Genomic DNA, 26723 nt, shown 5'->3' with positions numbered 1-26723 from the left:
ATCCCTCCCTCTCTCACTCTACCATCCCTCCATCAAATTGTGCCAGGTCTTGTTTTTTTTTTTTGTTCAGGCTCTTTCATCGAGCAAATCTCCCCGGATCAAAGAAGTGGACAAGGTGACCCTGGTCAGCATCAAACCATGCTGTACATTTCTAGACAATTGATTAGTGGCTTCATAAAATACCCTATTCTCTTTGTAATGTTATTCTGCATAAATATGTTCACTGGTTAGGGGTCATTACCCTGCTCTGCTGATGCAGTGTTCACTTAATGTGGGAAGTTAATGTTGCAAAGCCAATTTCCACCCAGGGGACTGCATTCACTTTACTAACACAACCCCACACACACACACACACACACACACACACACACACACACACACACACACACACACACACACACACACACACACACACACACACACACACACACACACACACACACACACACCCTTAGTCTCCAAGTGCACCTTCTCAAAGTGAAGCACCAGCTTTTAACTGCGAGTCGCTTTAACCTGACAAGCACTTGAGAGATAAGTGCAACATCAGCCGAAGGCGGCTCAGCGTGAAAAGCAAATACAGGATAATAGTCTGAATAACACCTTGGGGCACTTCATTATAACCTGTGAGAGAGGGTGGGGGGGGGAGTGGTGGAGAGGGGGATGGGAGTGAGAAAGTGAGAGAGAGTGAGAAAGTGAAAGAGGTGTAGAGACAGAAGCGCTCCCCTACCAAATGGCGCTACGCGCTACCAAGGGAAGACGTGGGGCCGTTGGCGGTAGCTTCTCCATGGCGTTGTCATCGGAGGTACTAAACCATCCACACATCACCCATCGTGACAGCATCCTACGCACATTCTCTCTTTGTCCTCCTGGTCTCTATCGCCACACACACACATGCACACACGCACGCACGCACGCACACAATGTGATGATTAGAACAACCAGAGAATGTCAAAGACACCATAGGGGGTTTTAGGTTATAACAACAAACCTCCCACACAACTGGCTCGTTAGGAAACACCCAGGAGGGGTAGCCAGGTGTAAATACGTGAGGTCATTCCGAACAAGTCAATGGAAGAAATGGACTTTTTGAAGACATGAAAAAGGACTCTGTTTCAGCAGCCACCTGCTGCCGGCTTGTGTCATCATCGGCTCTGCCAGGAGGGAGAGAGAGGCAAACAGAGCATGGCACAGACAGCAGGCTAACGCGGATGGACGGACGGGCACACACACACTTACGTGGCACTGTTTGCCTTTATGACACTTTATGTGGCAGATCATAAGTCACGAGAAAAGCCAACGAATGGCACCCAATCTGGGCCCCCAGGGGAGCTGAGTGGACTGTGTGTGTGAGTGTGTGAGTGTGTGTGTGTGTGTGTGTGTGTGTGTGTGTGTGTGAGTGTGTATGCCTCCTGTCCTCAAACTGTAGTTTGAGATACTCTCACACTTTCTCTCGCTCTCGCTCTCGCTATCTCCCTCTCTCTCTCTCTCTGTGTTGAGTGGTGAGGTGGGGCAGGAAATTAACAGGGCAGGAAGGCCATGCTGTCTCATTGTGCGAGCTTCCTGTCTCTCCTTACAAACAGGAAGTCAGCCATGTGCACTCCAAGTCAAGTGCCAGCACTAGCATGGGCTGGAGAGGACAGAAGGACTGAATCTGCCTACTTAACAGCACACACACACACACACAGGCGCATGGGCACGCACGCACACACACGCACACGCACACACACACACACACACACACACACACACACACACACACACACACAGCTCTGAATGCATGTCTGAGCCCAGGTGAAATCCAATCCTAACAGTATAGTCAGGACTTCGAAATAGGATTACTTATTTAGCCTTATTCCATCACAACAGTCACAGAGAGCCTTGGGAATCTATTATTGCGACTGTTTCCCTGGAATAAAACAAAAGGAAATGCCTAACCGGCTCCACTCTCTATTCTACCAATTTATCTTGGTTATTCTGCTGACGCCTCAAAATTGAGTGGAAAAAACTCCTTATCAAGCCAAGCTGTGCTCATTCTCAGGACTCGGTTTCAGTCTGGCATTTCAACCATGACCTTGACCCAGGTGAACAAATATCTAAATCTCACATGGAAAAAAAGCCCGCTTTGCTTTGTGATAAAAATTGCGCGTACTGGCAAGTATTCACAAAGTCCTTCCAGTGTGTCAGAGAGGCAAAGAAAGTCCTTGAGTCACCATAGATCACGCACGCACGCACGCACGCACGCACACGCAAACCCATGACGCTATTAAGACGGAAAGAATGCCAGCAAAGTGACTGTGTGGGCAGAGAGGCTAAAAAGGACAAGGAAGTAAATTCAATCAAAAGTGAAAGAATGTGTTACTCAGCCGTGGCCTTGACTGACAGTTCCCCAGAGGAGAGGCCTGAAAACAGGTGTGACCAGCGTCTCTCTGTCTCTGTCTCTCTCTCTCTCGCTCTCTCCTTTATCTGCATCCCTGATAACAACCTTCCTTCATGCCTTTCCTCCTCTCCACTTTCCTACATGCCTCTTTCTCTCTCTCTCCCTCTCTCTCTCTCTCTCTCTCTCTCTCGACAGCCATTTCTGTCATGGCACAGGTACTTATTATCAATTACAATCAGGGTAATTTCCCAGTCATTACCCAGTCATTACCCAGGCATTACCCAGGCATTACCCAGGCATTACCCAGGCATTAGTGAGGACCAGAGAGCCTATCACAGGAAAAGACACATGCATCATCTCCATGTGGAGGATGACAGTGACAGCACACTACTATACAGCCAGGGGACAAACAGGCACACTGACTGTCCTATCCTGTCCTGTCCTGTCCTGTCCTGTCAGAGCTGGCTTTACATATTCCATTCTGCCCTGTACTCTCTCTCTCTCTCTCTCTCTGCGACTGTACTACTTCCACTCCTTAAGGTGCCTTGCTTCCTGGTGTGTGTGTGTGTGTGTGTGTGTGTGTGTACTGTCTATCAAACCGGAATTTTGGGTATCACTTTTTTTTTTTATCCCTTGTACAACGTGGTAGGACCCCCATCAAAATGAAGCCACCCAGACAGCATTGATCCCTACTGCTGGGGGCGTGGGCGCGGGCGGGGGCTGGCCTCACATTTCCTCACAGGGCTCAGTCCAGAGTAGTGAGCAGGGTCTGTACAACAACGTCCCCTGGGGTGAGGGCCCGCTCGCCTGCTCTACCAGCAAGGGTAGGCTTCAGGGTTGCCACGGCAACAATTTATTTTTATTTTTTTACCAATTAGGTTTTGTGAAACCGGCCTTTCTTCCTCACTCTATAAAACAACAAACTTGAGCAGCTCACGGTTGCCATATGACAAGAAAGAAACCAAACAGCGGTGGTCGAAGATCGATAAGAACTATTTGCTAGTTGTTGTGAGAGATCATCTTTGAAATGCACCTCATTTCTAAAGGAGGCTTTTTCAGAGAGAAAACACTCTCCATTATCTGTGCCCCTGTGTTCTCTCTCTTCAACTACAGACCTGCTACATCGAACATAAGCTCGAAGCAGGAGTGTTTCAAAGCTACACATTTAGCCAAACTGAAAGACAACAATGTTTTGTTTGTATTAACGCAACAGAAGTCTGGTTATTGAACCCTCCCCTCTGAGTGAGCTGCTGACAGAGCCTTTAGGCCAGGAGGTTTGGTGTCATTTCACTGCCAGGGTCCTCATTCCATGCGGGAGCCATCTTTATGACCCTAATCCCTGTCTCCTGACCTCCCTGAACGTGGTAACTGATCCCCCCCCAGGGCAGATGACAGCAGGCAGCCACATAGCTACTGTACTGTACACAACAGACCACAGCATTAAGGGATCCGAGGCTAGATGTTTAAGAATGGTATTTCATCGGAATATCAGGATGTCAGGTTTAGGAGGGGAGGTTTGAACAGGGTGTGCCAGCGTCCTTTCAGGGAGGTGTCAGGCCACAAACCTCCTGACCACCTCAAAGCCTTCTGGGTGTAAGACCTTGACTGCCACCGCATACAGTGCCTTCGCGAGAGAGAGAGAGGGGGAGAGAGAGAGAGAGAGTGAGAGAGAGGGAGAGAGAAAGAGTGAGAGAGAGGGAGAGAGAAAGAGAGAGAGAGAGAGGGAGACAGAAAGAGAGAGAGAGAGAGGGAGAGTGAGAGAGAGGGAGAGAGAGGGAGAGAGAAAGAGAGAGAGAGAGAGGGAGACAGAAAGAGAGAGAGAAAGAGAGCGAGGGAGAGAGAGAGAGTGAGAGAGAGGGAGAGAGAGGGAGAGAGAAAGAGAGAGAGAGAGAGGGGGAGAGAGAGAGAGAGAGAGAGGGAGAGAGAGGGAGAGAGAAAGAGAGAGGGAAAGAGAGAGTGCTGTGAGTCCATGCTCTAGGTGGCCCCTGTTAGAGTGTACGTGTCAGTGCCTCTGAGTTTTCCATCTGCTTGCTGCCTGTTCCCACAGATATGCCTGAATAACCTGGTGCTGGCAGGTGCCACAGTGTGTGTGTGTGTGTGTGTGTGTGTGTGTGTGTGTGTATGTGTGTGCGTGTCTGTGTGTGCGTGTCTGTGTGTGTGTGCACGTGTGTGTGTGTGTGCGTGTGTGTGTGTGTGTGTGTATGTGTGTGCATGCATGTCTGTGTGCGTGTGTGTGACAAACAATTACAAGTTAAAGTATAATCTCTATCTAACACAAACAAGCCTGAGGGCGAATGATCACTGAACAGTAACAAGGGTGCCACAGAAAGGCACTAACTCTGTAATTACTTACCTCTCTCTCTCTCTCTCTCTCTGTGCGTGTGTGTGTGTGTGTGTGTGTGTGTGTGTGTTTGAGAGGACAGTTAAACTTATAGGCTTATATTAGCTGCAACCAGAACTGGAGACAGAACTGAAGGCTACTGGACTAGTGCCACTCCTAAAGGTGCCTTGCTTCCTGGTGGGTGTGTGTGTGTGTGTGTGTGTGTGTGTGTGTGTGTACTGTCTATCAAACCAGGAAGACAGAGAAGCAAACATCGATATAATGTATACAACTCTTCTATTATGATCATAACAGTGTGTGGAAGCAACAATGTATGACCACACCCTGTCTCTGTATTATATTGACAGGAGATGGGATGTTTGTCAGTCCAGAAGAGAGTTTCAGGTAGCACTGTTTTCATTCCTTGTACAATGTGGTAGGACCCCCATCCAGATAATGACATTTGAAAGCAACACAATAACAAACAGGTAGAATTGGAACAGAAGGAGGAAGTAAAATCAGACATAGGGACTGAGAGGTTGCATTGTAGACATTTTGTTGAATTTTATTATTAATATTATATAATTTTTTTTAAATTATTATTCTGTCTTTTTAGGGGAGGCTTCTCGACAAGCCCTGCCGGGTTTCTTAACCTCCCCTGCACAATTTGCCTTTTCTTTTAATTGTGTCTTTCATGTCTTATTGTGTGCGTGCAAATCCTAAATGAATAAATAAATACATTTGAATGTGGTTTTCCTCCACAGAAACCAGTTGAATGGGATACTGTAGCACGCTTGTTGTGGAGAGGCTTTCAGACGACACAAGTGGTGCCAATGCAAATTCAGGCAAATTCAGGTTGATTTCTCTGCTGTTTCAAAGCCCATGAATTTCCATCAGTGGCTTAAGTGTTCTTTGACAGTTTTCTCTGCTTACGTAACATAAACCCTCCCCGTTAGGGATTCAACAGACTCACTCCAACTGATGACATATTCCTACAAAACCCTCTGACTAATGCCTAAAGCTTTAACAAATAGAATAAAGGCCCAGATACTGGAGGGGCTGTTTATGTATGTATTGAGGATGGCTGTGTTTTTGCTCTCATGTGGAACAACAATAGGTGTTTAACATTTTGAGTGAATTTATGCCCTGAGCTAATGGAAATATTGTGTGTGAGTGCTTAGTGAGGTACCGTCTGTGTGTGTGTGTGTGTGTGTGTGTGTGTGTGTGTGTGTGTGTGTGTGTGTGTGTGTGTGTGTGTGTGTGTGTGTGTGTGTGTGTGTTTGCGTGTGTGTCCAGCGAGATGGGGAGATTGAGTGAGAGTGTCCAGCTGTTGGATGTCCCACAGGGTCTCAGTGATAAGAGCTCAGGGGAGATTATCTCTCTCTCTCACTCACTCACATCACATCATCATCATCATCATCAGTCTGTCCCTGCCCCTCATCACCCAGAGATACCATCATTACACAGGATACAGCTCATCTGATGCACGACACATTCTCAAATACATTATTTTCAACCTCATAAAAAGGCTATTCTCTTTTATATAAACACGTATGCAAAATTACAGAATACATTTTCATTGTAGTCAAATCCAAAATTCGTTAGAAAAGATTACACATACGGAGTTGCCTATACCGCATTATAAACACAGAAAACACACACAGAAACATTTTAAGCAACTATTGAGACAGTATAAAACTAAATGACAGCCCCTTAAAAACAAACAAATGTTTAGTATAATACTGCAACAGTATAACACTCAAACTGTGACCAATGCACCTATACAACTGCTTGCTCCTGTGTAGGAGGAAATGCTTCGATTATGACGACAGGAATTAGGGGGGAATCTCAGGAATGTATTTCCTTGTTCTTGTTTGTTCCCATTTGATATACCAGACTAAAAGGGGACTATTATCAGGGTCACAGCATGCAAGCACCCTGTTGCTTATCTCACACAACTACTGCAGCAAAACATCACCGTCAGAGTGCGCAGAGTGAGAGTGAGCGCCTAAAAATATAAACACCAAATAGATTAAATTTCACCATTTGAAATATAACATGAATACGCTACACTGCCTTTTGTCCATGTTGTACTCACAGTGACGGGCCACACAATTTCCTTTTCAGTTTATTGAGAACTGCTTTTAGATATGCCGTGCGCTAAAATGTTTTTGAGGACCTTTTAAATAGCCAAGACACCGTCGTAAGGCACGGTTTTATATGAACTACGGTGACTAAATAAATGAGCTTATACGGCTGTATTAAAAATGTATAAATCATTTCTAAAATAAAATGTTGTTCTTACCTGAAATGCTGGCACTGACAGTGGCGAGAATCACACATAGGAGAACCCCGGGCAGGAGCGAGGCCCGGGGCTGTCGTTCGGTCCGCTTCGGAGGTAGCATCCTTGGGCTTCTTAGGAGAGGAGGACCAGGAACGGGGACGTGGGGCTCGTCATTCCCCTATCCCCTGGTTTTCCACGAATCCGAGCGACAAAAAATATGAGATAGGTGCTTCGACAACTATAAAAACACACCGAATGAGACGCGGTCCTGTGCTGGTGGGCAGTCCACGGTCTGCGCCACTCTGGTTTAATCCGTGGCGGTGCTAAAGATAGCGGTACGCTTTCTGGAGGAGGGGGAGGCGGAGAAGGCAGCTCACAACCGGAGAGGATAGATTGGATGGAGAGGCACGGTAAACGGCGGAGGTAGACTACGTAAAATCTTCGCGTCAGCGTCATGACGCGGAGGCCAAACGAGTTGAGCCACTTTGAAAGCGGCCGCCCAGGTTGGTGACAGTGACAGGTGTCTCCTGGACCTACAGTGACAGCGTTCGTCCAGTGACACAATATGGACGCTGGGTTTAAGAGCTATTAAAGAGTGAAATCTGAAACCATATTTAATAATAAAAAAAAAGAGAAAAGGTGTGGATTGTTCTCCATCCTCCCCTGACTCAGAATATATAATTTAAGACATGTCACGCTGGGTTTTACAACTATTGAAGAGAGAAAACTGAATATCCACCGAATATCCAATATAAAACTAACTTTACCTAGGTCAGTATGGTTGCTTTCTCTACATTAAGAACATGGAAGTATGAGGATATGAGTCTTTCGGGGGAAAAATCGTTACAAACATTTCTGTGCATTTTGTTCAGAGCTTTCTTCCTATTGTTGTAAGGGTATCATTATCAGTTTCCAATGAATAAACATAAACCAATAATCTTCTAGCCGAATAGTTTGACTTAAATATAACAACCAACGACTCTGTAAACATATCTAAATAACGATGAATGGAACAATATAATGACAAGCAAACCTATTTATTCTCTGATAAAATAATGTTGGTCAACATGAGCATATTGTTGGGCTGGCCTGGGCCCGAAATGGAGCAGAACAGGTCATCAGAGCATGTTGGTGTCAGTGTCAGCGTTGGTGAGGAAGGTTAGCCTCATCCTGTAGGGGTCCCAGTCGGAGCAGTCTACATCCAGGGTTCCACAGGGGGGGCTGACACAGCTGAACGGCCCCAGGCCCTCTCCCATCTGCTAGCAAAAAGACCCGCCATTTTGTGCCAACACCACAAGCTACTACAAAGCCATTGCAGCCATCCATACAGGGTTTATTTCAAACAGAGGGTCCAGGCATTGTGTGCCAGAACCTCCTGGCTATCAAAACACCACAAGAGCACCATCCACGTACAAGACCTGTATGAATGGCCGCACACACGCCTCTGATCTCAGAGTCTTCCCATATAGACACTAGTGGAGGGGATATCTACCTCACGGCACGGAGGCCCGTCCTGCCGCCCTCTGGTCCTCTTAGCAAGGCGTCTCTGGGGGGGATGAGGAGGGTCCGGCTGGCCTGGAGGAGACATGGAGGCGCTGGGGAGAACCACTAAGAAGACAGATTGGTGCAGATTGCTCTTTGAAGCACAGACATGTTGAACATCAATCAAAAAAGAGGCAGAATTCAGACATGTCATGTTGATAGGTCATATGTAAGAGGCGTGCACCTCTGATGGAGTGCTTCTTCCTAGCGGTGAGCATCTTGGAGGTGCCCAGGCTGGGGAGGGTGGGGCAGTGGGCCCGGGGGGAGATCAGGGAACCTGTGAGAGGGCGCCCTCTGCTGACCAATGTAGGAAGCAGAAACTGCAACACAGGTGTTATGAGGTTGCAGCAGAAAGGACAGGTGTGCTGTACTAATTCAGCACTACAGCACTAGCTAGCAGTGGTTGTTTATGTAGTTTCAAATACGAGGCAGAATATAGGCCTGAATAAGTAATAGAATGAATAAGTCATATTCATTCAGTCATTGGAGTGGTTGTTATTGCATACAACATGAAGACATTGTAATATAGCAGTAATATGCTAGCGATGAGTTGAAAACTGTACCTTCTGCCCAGATTCCCTGCGTGAGACCAGGTCAGTGTAGTGGTTTACTGACTGTGGCTTGTCACCACTTTCACCTAAAAGGGAAAAGGAAGTTATCTGCCTCAAAACCTCATAGTAAAGCAGTGTAATAATCTTAAACACTGGACTAAGTAAACAAACATACCTGAATCTGTGACCATTGAGAACTGTCTCAAACTACGAAGAACGCTGCCAGGTAATTTACTCCTGAAAGATACATCAGTGTATATGGTAATGAAAGCACAAACTGTTCGACATATGGTCAGATTAAATGGATGTAGGCTGTTGTAGTCATTCACGTGTCATTGTCACCTGCTTGTCTCTGACGCTTTATATCCTTGCAACTGATACTGGGCTCCAAATTTAGTTGCCTTCATCCAAAAATCCATGTTTAGGTGTGGGTGAATCCATGCAAACAAAGCTAGAGGTCACCATGACTACCACTGACACTCAATGGCTCCTTATGTCATCATGGAATGGAATGTGTGTCACATCACAAAGACCTCAGATAAAGGCAGCCATTATCAGTTCATAAAGCATTGTACTAACTAGGCAACCATTTTGAATAGTGTTACATCATACCTTTTATGATTTTCAAATATTGTAATTTCAGTATGGTGGATTGAAAAGAAAAATAATGAGTCACACCACAACAGAGATCATGATTCTTAATTCATTGACAAGATTGTGTCGCTTCAGCTCTCAATCGGCAAATACTACTCATCAAAAACATTAACATCTGAAATAATCACTTTGGCACTTTATGGGAGCTTCACACCCTTATCATCAACATTCCCATAATGGCAAAATAAAACTGAAAGAATAAATACCTATAAAGATGCCCCCATTTCTCATGTCGATGGCCCTTTCCTCTGAGTGAACAGTAATGGTCAAAGAAGCCATTCACAGAGTCTCGAGGTATACAGGTTGACAATGCCTTGAAAGTAGAGAACTATAGGCAGCCATGTTGGATTAAGACTTTAAATGAACTGAGCAGCATCAACAAAAGGTCAACGGCACAAAATATTGTTTAACTGTGATGAAAATCATATACTTTCGTCATAACGAAACACTGCTCTTCTACACAAACCCACATTTACACCATAAAAATCATATTACATCCATACTGGACAGACAAAACCCATGCAAAATTATGAAGCATCTGGCAGATCAATGGAGACTCAGGAATGAATGGTACAATATGCGGATGTGGATGTGGTGTGACTGAAACTGGTAATACAAATAGAAAGAAATGTTATGGCTGCTGCATGTTAACTGTTGGTACACACACTCCTCATGGCCAGGTAATCATACTGCATAGGTGAGAAAGACAAACACAAAAAAAAAAAAAAGTATGCAACCGTAAGTTATTGTTCTATACAATCATCATACACGGGTCACTTTGCAATGAGAACAAAACGGGTTGCAACACACACACACACACACACACACACACACACACACACACACACACACACACACACACACACACACACACACACACACACACACACACACACACACACACACACACACACACACACACACACACACACACACACACACACACACACACACACACACACACACGGAAAGTGCCCGTGTGCCAAAGTGCATGTCAGCATGGCATTCTGGGATTGTGGTGGCACAGGGGCAGTGACGAGAGGCAGAGCACCAGCCTACGACTCAGACCTACGCCACAGCACAAGGGTTAGCACAGCCATCCAGCCCATGTCAGTCAGGTGACTTGTGGACAAATAAAAACCATGTCACCATCATCCTGTTTAACATTCGCTTTACAAGCATTATGTTTGACATACAGTCTAGGGCAACTGCAGTGTTGGTAGTGTAATAACAGACACACACACAGACACAGACACACACACACACACACACACACACACACACTTCAAGTCTTTCTCGCTCCAGAATTTCCCTGATGTACCAGTTCAAAAATAAATAAGACTGAACTGAATTCATTGTTGTTCTTTCTTTTTCAACTGGACCCTAATTTTTTTTGTCTAAAAACATTACAGTAACAGAGCTGTTGTGGAGAACTCTGGTCAGGAGAGCGTCTCCATTCCCTTACCTATTCATCTTCAAAACAGTACTACTAACCACATCCCAGTTCAATTAACACACACATCACTGCATGGACAGGACACCGTCTTGTTACAGGGGGCAGTGAAGGTGTTCCTGGTCCATCGCATCAGCTCCAACAGTCCAAATGCAAATCTAGGCCCTAATCACGGCCCGAGTGCCCCCCCCCCCCTCTTAACCTTACCTGTTTCTCTGAAACGTGCACAGTCGGCGATTCTCTCCCGACTATATGATCTGACAAAAATCTAATTCCCTCAACCACAATGCAATGGGGTCAGAGGCCCGTGGCAGCGAGATAAGAACATACAGGCTGTTTGAGCGGCCCTCCCCCCCTAGCCCATCATCACACCATACACATCAATACACAGTTCCAATAACTATAAACTATACAAGACCATCCTCAGAGTTTTGAGATGGGGAGTGTGGGTTGAATGTGACTGACTATCACACCGCTAAGCTCCCCCTGGTGGTTAAAACTATCCGTTTGAGGTCAGTCCAGTGACAGTCCAGACCGTGTGGTTGGCAGTGAGGGCTCTCTCTGACCCAGTGAGCCTCTGTCTGAGGACTAACCAGGGAGGGCGCCCCAGGGTGGGGGGTGGGGGGGGTTACAGAAACCGGACTAGTTCTGAGATCAGGGGTCGCTCTCCGGTTCGTTGGGGCTGTGGGACGGGGGCGGGGCGTGTGTGTGTGTGTGTGCGTCCGAGCAGGGCTCGCTGCCGCCCCCTCCTGGCGCCGTGCGGCGGTCGCCCTCCCGCCTGTCCTCTGGCTGCTCCTCCTCCTCCTCCTCTTCCTCCATCACCAGCTCTCCCTTCTCCAGGACGAACTGCAGGGTGGGTCCCCTGCCGTCTCCCTCCTCCATCTCCCCCTCCTCCGCCAGGCGGAACTTGATGTTCATCCCCAGGGGCTTCTCTACCTTCGCTGGAAGAAGAGGAGTGAGAGAAGGAGTGAGATGTAGAGAAAAAAAGAGCACCGTTTTCATTTAGCTTGATGTCGTTGGCGTGTCAGTGGATCAAAGACAAACCTCAAATTCAGAGACAGCGTTTGTTATTTAGAGGAATTCAAAGCCCCCCCCCCCCCCCCCTGCAGCTACAGAGCAGTACGGTGACCCTGTCCTGCCTCCTACCATGTCCCAGCGGCCTCTCCTTGGGCAGCAGCAGGATGTCTACATTGTGGTGCTCCTCCAGGGCGGTGGTGAGTAGCGCCCCCTCCCTGCTGAACAGGAACACCAGGGGGACGGAGATGTCCGACGTGGAGTCCCCGTCGCCCACCATCTGGAACAGGGGCGTGTCCTCGATGTTGCTGCCCTCGCGGTGGTCTAGGAGAGGGACAAGGGACCCAGAGGGTGTGAGTGAGGTGGAGTGTGTGTGTGTGTGTGTGTGTGTGTGTGTGTGTGTGTGTGTGTGTGTTTGTTGCGCTCCGCTGCCTCTCTCCACATCCTGGCTTTATCATGTCATTGGCTAAATACGTTTCCATGCGGGATTTATTGGAATATCTGCACAATGTTTTGGTTGGGTCATGCCCTAAATTCGAGGTATTGGAGCGAAATTAGAGCGGAAGAAAAGGTCCGACGCTCCAATGTTTTGAATATCCGCTCCATGCTCCGGACAAATTAGGTCTGCTCCGCTCCGCTCACATGTTCTGGACGGGACACGTGGGAAATTGAGTTTTTTCCAAACACATGAGGACTCTGAACAGTTCAATAGCTACCAGTTCATTTGGAAATGAACAAATGTATTGTTCGTTTCAGACAAAATACCAGAGAGGCCAAGTGTCTGTATAACGAAACTGTACAAATCAAATAGATGGAGATATATCCAAGTTAGTAACCGCAACTGTGATTCTGTAAGGTAAAGTGAACTTCTGTAAACGCACACTGAGTATGTAGGTTATCAAATCCAAATCTACCATCTGGGTTTGTTCAACAGAGGCACACAGTAACAATAGAAAGACCAACAAACACTTTTTCAAACTAGGTTACAGCAGGTCCCACTAAGCTCCTGCTCTAGGCTGACTCAGCCTGTATGGTGGTGAAATGGGCTGTGTGTGTGTGTGTGTGTGTGTGTGTGTGTGTGTGTGTGTCTGTGTGTGTGCGTTGAGCTGTGAGGAGGCGTAAAGACAGAAAGTCCGTCAGAATGGGGGTGTCCTCCTCCTCCTCCTCACCGATGAAGATGACTCCGATGGCGCCTGCCTCCTGAAGCCTACGGGCTTTGGCAGCAAACATACAGTCTCCACGCAATGCCAGGGCGATGTGACCTTTCACCTCCTCAGCATTCACTATGGGCCCACATGCTGTGTAGGGAGAGGTCTTCACTATGCTGCCCTTCACCTGGGAGTGGAGGAGAGTGTGTGTGTGTGTGTGTGTGTGTGTGAGTGTGTGAGAGAGAGAGAGAGAGAGAGAGAGAGGGGGAGAGAGGAGAGAGGGAGGAGACACGTTTGGTAAATACGACCTATGGACACAGGCAGCAGGCCAAAGTTACTGAGAAATCCAAAGCTAATACCAGTAACAGTGAGGAAACACTCTTATCTGGATCCCTCTCCATATTATCAGTTTAAGAAAGCGATCGGCAAAGTGACGCAGCGTGTTCAACGCCAGCTCACCCCGTGCTCCTGCTTGGTGAGGTCCATTCCGAACTTGGCTGGTCCTGCGGTCAGGACCGTTCGGCCCAGAAATGGGGGGGATATGAGCTGAACAATGAGGGGCACCACCTCTTCCTCCTCTGGGGACTGGCTCACCTCCGCCACCAGCTTCACCCTGTAAACACCTTTATGCTCCTGGGGAAGAAAGGAATCCATTTACATGGAGGAAACAAGGTCAAAAGTCAGTCTTTATTTTATTTTTTTATCAATACTTGTAGTGTACCATTTTACCAGGTAAAAAGCTGCACAGTCATCTTACCCCCTGGGCCATTGCCCCAGCCTCGTTCAGGGGCGTGAGAGAGATGCCCATGCTCTTCAGAAACTCCACTGGCTCCATACCGTTGTCATGAAGAGGCAGCTCGATTCCCCTGGAAACACACACACACACACACACACACACACACACACACACACACACACACACGCACACACACACGCACACACACACGCACACACACACGCACACACACACGCACACACACACGCACACACACACACACACACACACACACACACACAGCACAGTCAAGAGTCACTGAACAGAGTCCAGGCAAAACTGAGTCGTAGGTCTCTGTCTATGAACATGGCTTCCCCATTGACATCCAAAAGCACACACGCGCACACACCCACACCCACACACCACTCTACACTAAACTACACTATACCCACACCTGACAGGTGAAGCGTGGAAGGCCCGGCCCACCCCCGTGAGGTACTTGTAGCTGTCTCTGATGGTCTTGGCGAAGGAGGGGTTGTTGGGGAACAGGGTCTGGGTGCTGGGGCAGGAGTAGGTGAACAGGTCCTCCTCCTGGGCGCTGGGAGCCTCCTTCAGGAACACACACACACAACATGGCTTCTCAGTTTCTCCTGTGCGTGTGTGCATGTATATGTGTGTGTGTGTGTATGTATGTATGTATGTATGTATGTATATGTATGTATGCATGTATGTATGTATTTATGTATGTGTGTGTGCATGCCTGAGTGTGTGTGTGTGTGCACGTGTGTGTGTGTGGGGCGCAGGGGGGTGTCCTCACTGTGTGGTTGCTCTGGCAGGGGGGCTGGGAGGTGGACAGGGACACAGGGAGCAGGTGGGCCTCCGTGGTGAAGATGTAGTCGTCAATGTCGAAGGGCAGCTGGCTCTTCTCAGAGAACAGCAGGTACAGGTACTTAAACATCTCCGCCAGGAAGAACGAGTCCATCCTAGACAGGAAAATCAATGTTCATATTCAAACCCTGCTGTTTCCCTCTGGTCATGGCTGGGCTCTCTAAAAAGAAAAGTTTAAATGAGATGAGATGGGAGCGGAGGGACCTACCTGTCCTCGTGGGTCCCCGTGCGGACGTCCTGCACGGCTGCGAACCCACAGGGCACCCTGGCGTGGGCGTTGAGCTTCTCCACGATGGACTGGCCCACCCGGAGGTAGTAGGGGTCGCCGGTGGCCTACGGAAAGAGAAAAGGATCAAACCAATCAAGTCGGAACTGAATCAAACAGCAGAAACTTTTGTTCAACTGCCTTCCTAACTGAAGCTCAAACAAGACAGATCTGAGCAGCCTCTACGATCCTCAGGCAGGGGATATTAGGCTTGTGCCTGCCTGAGGATATTCGGGTAGCAAGATCAGTATTCTCTTTTGAAATCTCTTCTTAAAACACATTTGTGTAGACTAGCCTTTGATTGATGCTGCCCTTATTCTTTTTATTGTGTTTTGTCTTACTGTTTCGACTTATACTTTTGTTTTTATTTGTATATCCGTTTTATGTAACATTGTTTTAAAAAGGTGCTATGTAAATAAAGTTTACTATTATTATTACCTTGTAGAGGTAGTAGGTGCTTTCTGCAAACTCTGGCCTCAGTGGGTGTTGACCCCAGTGAACTCTGAACTCTGTGGTGAAAGCCTGGAAGGTGAGGGAAACAGATAACCAATCAGGAGTGACTACGGTCCTCTTCAATCAAGTCTTTCATTCCAAACTGTATGTTGTACACTTGTGGACCAAGGGAGGCTGGTGGAGGTAGCCGTAATGCATGGAACGTAATGTGGAATGTAACGTGTGAATCAAACATAATTGTGTGTTTGATACCATTCCTCATTCCGTTCCATGCGTTACATACAACGAGGTAGAAATCGGAGGACGGGCTCATCGTAACACCTGGAATGGGAATGTGGGAACGGTATCACACCACACAAACTTCAACCGACGGTCGTTTCTGGTCTTACCTCAGGCAGGAACTTGTGCTGCTTGGTGACTTGGTAGAGCATCTCATGGGTCTCTATGGCCGGCTTCAGGTCTCCTCTCAGCACCTGGAGGGAACGGAGTTGACCAGAGCGTTACGTCTTCTGCCGTCTGTCTCTCTCTGTCTCACCCCAGGTACGCTGAACAAAAGGAGCGAAGCAAACACTTCCCCAATCGGCATTCGCACGACCGGTCTAAAGCCGTAACAGGGCCTCTCTTGACCGCCTCAGCGGCTGTGAGGACAGGCTGGTGATGGTATGAATATGGATACACTTTTCACGGTTTAAAGTTCACCCCCCGTGTCAACCCCCGCGCGGAGCGAGCTCCCCCGTCGCCGTGGAGAGTGAGATGATGGTAGCGTTAGCGTAGAGCTCCACAAAGCTCCACCAGGAGATGATGCGGCCGGCAGTGGGAGGGGCTGAGTGACTCACCTGCAGGCCCGGGAAGAAGGCGAGCAGCGAGTCCATCCAGCTGCGGACGCTCACTGTGGGGTTGTGCATGTGCACGTTGAGCAGCAGGGGAGGCTGGCTGATGTACTTCATGATGGCGATGTAATGCTGTTAACGCACACAAACACACCAGCAGGGATCGTTAACGTCATCCTGCATTGTGTGTCTGTGTGTGTGTGCGTGCACTAATAACACACTGCAAGGATCATTAATTCATATCACCCCTCATCATATGTGTGTGTGTGTGTGTGTGTGTGTGTGTGTGTACTCATAACAAACAGCAGGGGGCTTAGACTGATAGTGTCTTGTGAATAAAAGCAGGGCAGCTTACAGTGTTGAACCTCTCCAGGTACACGTTGTCTCCCAGCAGAATATAGGCCTTCATCAGATACTCATAGTAGGAGTCGATGCCAGCACCCACACCACTGTCTGGAGGAACACAGAGAGGAGAGGACAGGAGGAGGAGGAGGAGGAGGAGGAGGGAGAGATGAATACAGGATGTGTTTGGGCTAATGAGGAACAGGCAGAGGTGTGAAAGCACACTAGCAGACGGTGCAGAGGGGCTAATGGCCGACACTGAGGAACTGAGTGGGATGGTGAGACACTGTCACATGATGTGTGTGTGTGTGGTTGACGATGTTTACTTCCTATTGCGTAGGATTGTGTGTGTGTGTGTGTGTGTGTGTGTGTGTGTGTGTGTTTGTGTTTGTGTGTGTGTGTGTGTGTGTCTGTGTCTGTGTGATGATGATGGAGCCCGGGCCTCACCCCTGCGGACCCAGTCTCCGTTGTGGATATTGATGACCGTGCCAACGAGGTCACTTCCTCTCTGTCTCTTCTCCCACAGGACGTCCAGTGCTTTCCGGGCTTGTTCCTGAGACACAGAAACATACACACACTCATACCACACACTGGCTACTGTAGACACACTATTAGTTATAAATACACTATAACACACTACTACCAAGTGGCAGTCAATATCAGTCTATTAGCCAGCGTATCATACCTCAAACACTGCCTCCCCAGACAGGCGGCTGAGAGCAGCGAACTCCAGGATCATGGTCCCTGCGCAGGCAGTACAGGTGTCCGACTCAGTGCCTGTACGTGAGAGGGGGTTAAGGACCCCATACTTAAGGTTAACCTGGGAGAAAACAGTGAAGAAGTAAGTATGTGTGTGTGTACAACGCAGTCTCATGTCAGGCAATCAACAGTCGACCAAGTCACCACGACTACAAATCCCGGGTGACTCTCGAGAGTTTCCCCAGAAGCTCCATATCACGCAAAAAACAACTCTTTCGCCAACTGTCTAGAATGGAGGTGAGATGATCTCAGAGCTCTGCAGCTTTCACCTCCACCCGTGAGAAGAGAACTCTCCTACCCTGGGGTAGGGCAGGCCACTGGTGGTGTTGAAGGCAGGCAGCAGTCTGTGGCCCAGCTCCTTGGCCATGTGGAGCAGCTCATCTTCATACCACTGCATCTTCTCCCCCCGCTGACGCAGCATGTCTGCCATCACATGCGCCCCCAACAGGCCCCTGTGGGAACAGCAGGACAAGGGTGAAAAGGATGAACCTCAGCTTGTGACAATGCTAAGTGTTGTTGCTGCTGCTGCTATCTGTGACCCGTTACACTTTAGGCTATTGCCATTGTTTTGCTATTATAATTGTTTCCTCGTTTTGTTAATATAATGACATTGCACTGCAAATTGATATTGTTTGATTGTTGTGTTGTTGAGGAGTTGCTTACCCTGAAGCATTTCATTACATTGTACATCCTGTATAATGTGTACATGACCATTACATTTGTTTCCCAAAGTTTTACAATAATGTACAATTATAATGGACTTCTTCTGTTGAGTAAGAAGGCTGTTACACCGGCTTGGAGAGGTACAGAGGAGTGTTTAAGTAGAGAAGCAGTGGGTACCCCAGGACGCGGATGTTGGTCTCAAACACAGACACCACCACGTCGTTGTCCAGCCTGACGTCCTTCACGGCCTTCCTCACCGCGTCCTCAAACTCGTCCAGCTTATTCAGCACCTGTTCACACAGACAACAACAACACCTCTGTCATGACAATGACCGCTGTAATTGAGCCGACGAAAACAACACCTTCCTTCAACAATATCTTTGCAACGGGGTGTCGATAGTACAAGAGAGCTTGTGAAGAGACTTGAATGAGACGATTGATTGTGTGAAACCACTGTGCTGTTACGGTGCATTTATCATTGCTATGAGTAAATGACTACCAAGACACAGAGGTGTTTGTTGGGGTTTTGTCGTAAGAAAGGGCTGTCCATTTGATCCACCGCCATTTGTGTGACACTGGATACCGATTTGCTTGTATTGATTTCTCTAGGACTTAGAAAGGTCCTCGCCACACAAACAAAAACTGGGTCAATCACTCACCACCAGGGTATCCAGGGTGTCAATCAGCGTGAGAGAGAACCTACAGGGAGAGGACACAGGTCATGGTAACCCACTTCACAGCAGGGAAAACGATTCCTATTCTTTATCAGGCAACTGAACCATGTCAGCTTAACCAGGCAATCAGTACTGTGTCATCTATTATGTTTCCAGGTTACGTATGTTATATCATTCATTTCTTAAGATAAAAGAAGGATTTATGGATCATGTTTCCACCCCAAGTCTGTGCATTTTAAGCTTAAGATACAGTATGTGTCCTTTGCATTTGTGTATGCATAAGCTTGGCATAACATAGAAAACATGTTATAATGTCTTATGCTATGTAAATGTGGGGCATCCCACTCTCTAGCGGAGCGGTCTGTCTACAAGCAGGGAAGATGACATAACAGAGATGCATAATGAAGCCATTGTGTGCCTTCGAGAGTCTCTACAGTTCTCTATAGAGAGATACTTTTTATTTTGGTCGTAAAAAATAAACCTAAAGGCTAAACAGCAAACCCACCACATAGCCTAAACACAACAACAACACCAACAACTCTCCATCTTGTGAGGTTGTTTTGTTTTTCCTGGATGTGCACTCACTTCCCCAAAGAGTCGTCGATGTCTCCCCTGTTGGGCTCCAGCCCCCGCACCCTCCCCCTGCAGCTCAGGGGCATCAGCTCGTCCGCTGGGTACGCATATTTCTGTGGCAGATTCAGGGCAGGGCGGGTCAGGCTACTAATTAGGACCATCCATCAGTTTTTGTGTACAGTTGCAATTCAGGGAGGTAAAAACCTCATGAGGCACATAAACATCCACTATTTTCTCCCTTCTGGGGAGTTTTTTTTCCTTGGCTTACTCCTGGGGGGTCTATGATTTGGTGTTAGATCATATTGTTTGTATTGTATTTATTGTTTAGTATTGTTTTGTTCTGAAGCACTTTGTTAAATTTTTCTATGTAAAATGCGCTACACAAATAAACTCAGATTGTCACTCAGACCTCTCATATCCACAACACTTAATCATTAACCCACAGCATGCCCTGACTTGGTCCATCACCATTGGTCAGTTAATACAGATGGGCTGTCATGGGATAGCCTATGGGCTGAACTTCTATATGGCCTAGGCCTACAGCTCTGCTTGGTGTGAGGGAAAGAGGCAGCAATGTAACCAGAGATTTACCATATAACTGCCATAGGCGTGATCGAACATCTCAACGATCTGGTCCCTGTAAAAAGAAACAAGAAACAAGGAACATGGATCAACAGAACCAAGCCCATTCACTCCAGATAGAGAGGATGGTGTCTTGAATGATTCTGCACCTCAGCTTAACCTTCAGAATAAGGACTTCAGTTGTCTCAAGGCTCCTAGTAAAGATGGGCATTATGCAGTACTGTGATGTTTGATAATACCCATCATATCTTACCTGATGATGGTCTTCTCCTCGGGTGTCATCACCTGACCCTCTTGGCCATCCGCCCAGCCAAGCAGACTTGTGAGGAGTAGGGCTCTCAGCATCATGTCTGTGCCTGGGAAACCGTGTGCCCAGCAAAACAGCTTCACCCCCATTTAATTTTTAACAGGTCGTTACAAGACAAGTGATCTTCCCGTAAGCTCAATACAACGCCGCCGCAAAATCAAATAGTCCAACGAATTTCTTCTTCCTGGATGTGATGATGTAGCCTCATGGTCGGAGATCAGGGTGTTGACAGCTGTCAGTTCAGTTAGCCTTATCCAATGCCACCTGGATAACTTTCAGCTAGGTAGCTAACAACAGATATGTTTGAAACACACAATAATAAATTGGGGTTAGGCGTCAACAACTCTTTCTGTAGATCTACTATCATGCCACTGGCACCAAGTGAACTGTACTTGATCGCAGGTAAACAACAGCTAACTCCCCAGATAATTAGCCAGCTGACAAGTGAACCACTGGATGGATGGATACCAGGGCAGTGGTCGTTGATGCACTTGCTATAAACATCTGTAAGTCCATCTACTTTGAATCACACACGAAGCTGCTCTTGTGCTCACTCGCGATATCCCGTCTTTAAACGGACGCATCAATAAACTCCGAAGGACAAGGAAGAACTCCATCAGGTTCAGCTCAGCTTGCTGACGGAGCTAATCAACAAAGAGTAGCCGTGGTGGTGTGACTTCTTTCGTCTTTCACATCCCTCTTCTTCCGTGGCAGTTCTCTGGAAAACGGGAGGGTATTCAAACCGTCGATGACACCGCAAACATCACCATTTTTGGAGCCTCTCCCCCCCCTCCAAGTCCGAGATGAGGCAGTGCTAGTGGAAGAGGTTAGCACCGTTAGCGAGACTAGCCGACTAGCTGCTACACAGCTTACTCCACACACCGCGACGTCGAGACTTCCTCTTGATTCCATTGGTCGGGGCGGCGAACGTAACGGGAAGACAGTTTCCAATGGGCAAATCATACAATTGTTACATTGTTACAACAAGTGTAACGTTGCTTGTTACATTATTACCAGTCAGGATATAATGTTGAGTTACAATGTGTCACGCAAAACCAGCGGGCATCTCTAACATACGATTTGACTTGCACAGTCCATGATTTGATAATTTTCTCCAGTCTTCTAGACAAAACCTTTTCATGTGTGTAATATGTTGTTTTTGTGTTACTACTAGTGTAACAACGGATTGTACATGTTATTCAATGACATGACAGATTCAGATTCTGCTCCGTTATATCGTCATGTCTGCTGTGTCAGTAAACCTATGCTGCATTGCTGGCACTTCAACATATAATTTGTTTTTGAGTTATCATGTATTATTATGATTATGATTCATGTTTAACACAACATGTTGTAAACAGATATAACTGTCTTTGTTCGTCTCTAATTAGTCTCACTAAGTCAGACTCTCCATTCAAATTCTGGGTTCCGAGATAAGTCTACAATGGACTTTTAACAAGGGGCGTCTTACTCCATGATGAGTGCGAAACTCCATCTCCCATCAGCCCTTGTGTCTCTGTAGAACGTCATACGCCGGCGGCCTCATTATATTGTTCCGAAGTGGATGTTGATTTGATGTGGTTGGCTTGTTGTACTTGTAGTAGATGTAGAATCTGTGCCCACAGTAACTGTCGAGTGGAAACGGAATGCAACTCAGTTTCCCGTTAAAACAAGATCTGTTCGTTCTCGTCTCCGATGGGGAATCAAAGCTGCTGAGGATATCACTTTAAATTCTGCTTCTTTGTCTGCTCCCAAGTTGATCATGTCTGTAAGTTGTGTTTTGCATCCTGCTGCAGCCGACATGAATACTTGTTTTTTTGTCATTTCAGTATGTAAGTCCGTTTTTTTTTTTTTTTTTTTTTTTTTAAATAGCATTACATAAATTCCAAAGCTATTTATACAATGGTTCTCTGTGGCTCAGTTTGGTAGAGCATGGCGTTAAACTGTGGGTTTGATTCCAGCTGGGACCATATATACTGAGAAATGTATGCACTCACTGCAATGTAAGTCGTTTTGGATAAAAGCGTCAGCTAAATGGCATATATTATTATAGAGAGGGAGAGAGACATACACAAAGACACAATCATTGAATTAACACTAGGCTACTTTCTGTGATGTGAGCGCTGTCTCGATCTATCTATCTAAGTGACATTATGCTGTTGTTTAATTATGTACGGCACAGAAGCACCTGGTTGCAATCGTAGCCTACACAAAGGCTTACATCACATGTACTGTTACCAATGTCACTACATCAATCAACAACTAGACAATGTATGCTTTGTTTTCATATAAATTACAAAAGTCTAACATGTGGATGTAGCGGGCAAAGATTATTCAATTTCCCTACCTCAGTTGGAAAAGTCACCCAGCCTGAAAAACAGTATATTGTGCATACTGTGTTTTTCCTTCACTGGCCTTCAGAGACAAGCATGAAGCTTGGTAAACAGAAGGCTCTTGGACAAGCACACCGGGCTGATTAACTCACGAGGGACAGCAAGGCGGTCTTGCTATGGTGTTGCTGACTCAAGAAAAGCTGCCTCTAAGACAGACATAGCATTGTGGCCACTCTGTCTGGTTCGGATTGTAAGAGATACACCCTTTAACGCTGGAAATAAACGATTGTAGAGGTAGAAAAGAAAACAAGATTTGGAGGGTCTTCACTGACCTTTTTTTTTTTTTTTTTTTTTTTTTTCTTAACTTGATCTGCTTCCCTAAGCAATGATTTCCCCTTATGGTAGAGCCAGAGTTCGCCTTATTACGTGTTCTCACATGACATAAAAAGGAAGCATGACACACAGTAAGTGCTGTGTTGTGCAGCTCCCATGTTTCGACATGGCGGTGGAGGAGCATGGACAGGTGGGGGACTAGCAGGAAGCAGAAAGAGGCAGCATGGCAGGAGCCTGGCAGAAACTGGGCAGCAAGAACAAAGCACATTCTTCTGTCAGTCACACACCCTGAGCAGGAGTTGAGACACGTGCTGTACCTCGACAACACACACCTTTGATTTGGCAGAGGCATCTTCAGTTCCATTGAAGTCCGCTCATAATATTGTATATGCAGTGTTGTAAGGTGATATCCATGAAAATCACAGTCCATTTGTTGAGGAGTTGCTGAATCATACACACAGTAGCGTGCACCACGAGCACCGTGTTTGGACTGATGAACGGTAGAATAGTCACTGAAGAGGTCTTGTGCAGGTCATGGATCATAAGTAACATAGAGACGTGTCAAATCAAATCAAATCAAATGTTATTGGTCACGTACATCTCTTACAGTGGCAAGTGATATATTGAAATGCTTTTTGAATCTAGCTCCTCGTACAACAACAATCAATAAATCAACAATACAATATAATAGAGTAATAATAAAGCAAAGACTGTGGTAGTTCAAAAGGGTGTGGTGTAGCAGGAATGTAATCATAATACAATGGAACAGGAGGCAGAGCTGGACAGGGAGAGAGAGGCTGGGCTCCCCACTGCAGCTGGCCAGGTCTCAGGAATGGCTGCAGTGACCTTGGAGGGAGAGGAGTGACCACTGCTGACACCTGGGCTGCGTTCAGTGGAGCACAACATTGTGGTGCGTTCAGAGGGAAATGTAGCCTGTTGTGTATGAAACACACTCTCTCTATTCGTGGCATTTCTCTCACGTTTCAAGTTTCAGGTTTATTTGTCGTTACATCACATACCAGTGTACAATGCAACGAAATTCTTGAGGCAGAGCAGCTCTACAACATCAATCAACATCAACGATATAGTGTAATAAGTACAAAAATGTCAACGTAAATATAAACATTACAAGTAATGACAGAAAATAACAGTAAAATACAGTAAAATAAAAATATACGGAATCTCCAACTTTTAGTATGTTGCATCGTCCTGAATGTAACTCTGGTCCGCTGACTTATACTATACTGTCATGACTTTGTATACTGTACTGTATAACAGTACTGTATAAACTTACGCTAGGCTGTATTTCTTTCCTACAGATGACCTTTGAGGCGTCGAGCAGCGTGACGCTGCTGTTTGACTTCTGGGACGTGCATGGACCAGCAGGTAGGCAAGCTATTCCTTGTATCCCCCCTGGGGAAAATCCACACAGGGTAGGGAGTGCTCCAGTAACCCCAGTAATGACAGTGCTTCAGAACCAGTGTGCACTTAGTGTTTAGAGAGCGCCAGTGAAGGGCGTTCATTAGGAGAGGTTAACCTGTGTGGTCGATGGGAAATCCACTTGCTTGTTTATGCCTGTTGCAGAGAGAGAGTGAGACGTATACAAACGGTGTGACACGTGCACTTATGTCTTGCTCTCTTCTAGCTGAGGAGATTAGTTTTGATCACTGTTGTTGTCGAGTCGCATTGCTGTGATGACATCACTGAGCCAGACAGACGGTGCTGTGTTGTAGTCACCGTTAATGGCGGGGGAATAAGGCCCTGTCATGGCGGCCAGACGCGATGAGCGGTGTGGTCACTGTGTTGTTTGTGTCCGCAGGGATGGTGCTGTCTGTGTTCGTGGTCCTCCTGCTGACCGTGTTCTATGAGCTGCTGAAGGTGTGGAGGGTCTGGCTGGGAGAACGCTGCCAGCCCGCCCAGCCTGCCTTCCCTCCACCCTTCCCCTCCCCCTCCTCCCACTCCACCTCCTCAGAGTGTCAGGGAAGCAGGGCAGCGCTAGCTAGCAGCCCCTCAGAGTCATCTCTGGCCCCCATGGAACAGCCCAGCCCCAGCCCCATGAACAGGTAAGATTCACACACACACACACACACACACACACACATACACACACATACACAGGGGCTGGTCGGTAGACCTTCCATTGTCTCACAGCTCTCTATGAATACTGCATCAACATGACTGCTGAGAAAGCACTGCAATGGGCCTGCTTCACCCCTTTGATCAATCAAAGGCCTGTAATGTTTGTCAGATGAAGTCATAGAAACAAACAAACAAACAAACAGAATCACATATCAGGAACGCCGTCAACAACAGTGTCACGGTGTGCCTGATCAGTCGCATAACTCATCCTCTCATCTTCTCATCCTCTCTCTCCTCCCTCTCTCCTCCTCAGCTGGCTCCACCACGGTATCCAGACCGTCCTCCACATCCTGCAGGTCTCCCTGGGTTACATGCTGATGCTGTGCGTCATGTCCTACAACACTTGGATCTTCCTGGGCGTCATCGTGGGCTCCGTCCTTGGATACTTCCTGGCTTTTCCTCTACTGGGGAAAGTCTGAGAGACAGAAGAGGGGGACAGAGAGAATGAAAGAAGAAAAGAGGAAGAAAGAAAGAAGAAAACTCCTATTTTCTGTATCTGTCGGTCAAAGAACGCTCTCTGAGTGACAGACAGACCTTTAGAAACCTCCTGTGGTGATTTTTCAGTGCACTCAGATGTGCAATAGACCTCCCTGTGAGCAGTTAAGACCTTCGTGATGCATGTGAATAGGGTACTCCTGAAGTGGAGGGTAGTTCCAGGATTTGTTCCCTACTTTAAATGATCCTAAAACTGTAGAGGTGTGAAAATATTAAATTCAAAATGAAGAAGAAGGAGACTTCCCTACAGTGTGACTCATCTTTATCACGTGTCAAGATTTAATGATTTTATCACACTTTTATAATCTATTATGTCCCATGACATTTTTGCGTCCAAGACAAGTGTGTTCATTTGAACGATGACTATGCATATCCATGAATCTGTGAAGGGATTCAGTCCACTTTGATCAAACTTGTCACCTAGTATTTGTATGACTAAGGTGTATTCTCAAACTACCAAGGTCAGACTTGCACAGGGAACTGACAGCATGTCCAGATAGCAGACTAGTCACAAGAAACTACATGTACAGTGGAGCTATCTCCTTAACAGAACAGAAGCATGTGATTGAGTGTTGTAAACTTGGATATGTCAGTCTTGTTGGGAAAGAGATGGTTGTTCTTAAAGGAAGGTCAGAGGACAACAGATGAGGGTCATGTGGCTTTTGTTGATCATTTAAGTCACAATAGAAAAACCCTAACCGTAGTGCCTTTCTTCCTATAGATGAATATTGAACTGAATTATGCTACTAGCATGTAATCAGTATGAACATAAATGTTTTTGTTGTGTGTATGTAATGTAAGTTCAAATTGACTCAATGATAAACATGAACTGTGAAAATAGATAACTATGCTGATAAGGCTTTTATCTTGTTAAATGAACCACTTTTAGTAGGGTCCTCCTCCGTAGTGACCTTTTATGAAGATGTGCTCTCTACTGTTGTGTTTTTAGTGATGTTTATTGTAACTTTTAATAAATACTAACTTGTGTTATTGTTCTTTTTTTTATTTTTTATTATTATCTTCATACAA

The 26723-nt window shown here is 46.6% G+C and overlaps 3 protein-coding genes across 8 annotated transcripts in view; 1 reads left to right on the top strand and 2 right to left on the bottom strand.

Moving 5' to 3' along the window:
- Positions 1-7370, bottom strand: part of npdc1a (neural proliferation, differentiation and control, 1a) — a 23195-nt gene extending 15825 nt beyond the window's left edge. For both annotated transcript variants that reach the window (XM_083670379.1, XM_083670380.1), the window contains exon 1: positions 7003-7370. In XM_083670379.1, the coding sequence (XP_083526505.1) occupies positions 7003-7102 (100 nt within the window). In that variant the 5' untranslated portion in view covers positions 7103-7370. The remainder of the gene's footprint in view (positions 1-7002) is intronic.
- A 2393-nt stretch (positions 7371-9763) lies between these two features.
- On the bottom strand, positions 9764-20488 carry LOC310804601 (ER degradation-enhancing alpha-mannosidase-like protein 3). 2 transcript variants are annotated; one of them, XM_083669897.1, is made up of 20 exons: positions 20341-20488; positions 20097-20142; positions 19518-19618; positions 18918-18957; positions 18436-18548; positions 17894-18047; positions 17522-17656; positions 17284-17389; positions 16850-16947; positions 16501-16626; positions 16054-16137; positions 15650-15733; positions 15155-15279; positions 14876-15041; positions 14513-14667; positions 14101-14209; positions 13803-13976; positions 13365-13530; positions 12328-12519; positions 9764-12122 (listed from the first exon to the last, which is right to left on the bottom strand). In XM_083669897.1, exons 1-20 carry the CDS (start codon positions 20481-20483, stop codon positions 11836-11838), a joined length of 2604 nt encoding a protein of 867 aa, XP_083526023.1. In that variant the 5' UTR covers positions 20484-20488; the 3' UTR covers positions 9764-11835. The 2 variants fall into 2 exon arrangements, with proteins under 2 accessions (XP_083526023.1, XP_083526022.1); XM_083669896.1 differs by having other exon boundaries at positions 9764-12117.
- A 358-nt stretch (positions 20489-20846) lies between these two features.
- slc31a2 (solute carrier family 31 member 2) lies at positions 20847-26666 on the top strand. Of its 4 annotated transcripts, XM_083669900.1 has the most exons (5): positions 21848-22162; positions 23830-23970; positions 24380-24446; positions 24880-25123; positions 25453-26666. In XM_083669900.1, the coding sequence occupies exons 3-5, from the start codon at positions 24380-24382 to the stop codon at positions 25616-25618; spliced, it is 477 nt and encodes a 158-aa protein (XP_083526026.1). In that variant the 5' UTR covers positions 21848-22162; positions 23830-23970; the 3' UTR covers positions 25619-26666. The 4 variants fall into 4 exon arrangements, with proteins under 4 accessions (XP_083526027.1, XP_083526026.1, XP_083526024.1 ...); XM_083669901.1 differs by lacking the exons at positions 21848-22162; positions 23830-23970 and adding an exon at positions 20847-20900; XM_083669898.1 differs by lacking the exon at positions 23830-23970.
- The last annotated feature ends 57 nt before the right edge of the window (positions 26667-26723 follow it).

Source organism: Argentina silus, assembly GCF_951799395.1.
Source record: "Argentina silus genome assembly, chromosome: 5".
In the NCBI taxonomy this organism is placed as follows: Eukaryota; Metazoa; Chordata; class Actinopteri; order Argentiniformes; family Argentinidae; genus Argentina; species Argentina silus.
Note: the sequence above shows the minus strand (reverse complement) of the source record. Positions and strands in the feature narration are given on the sequence as shown.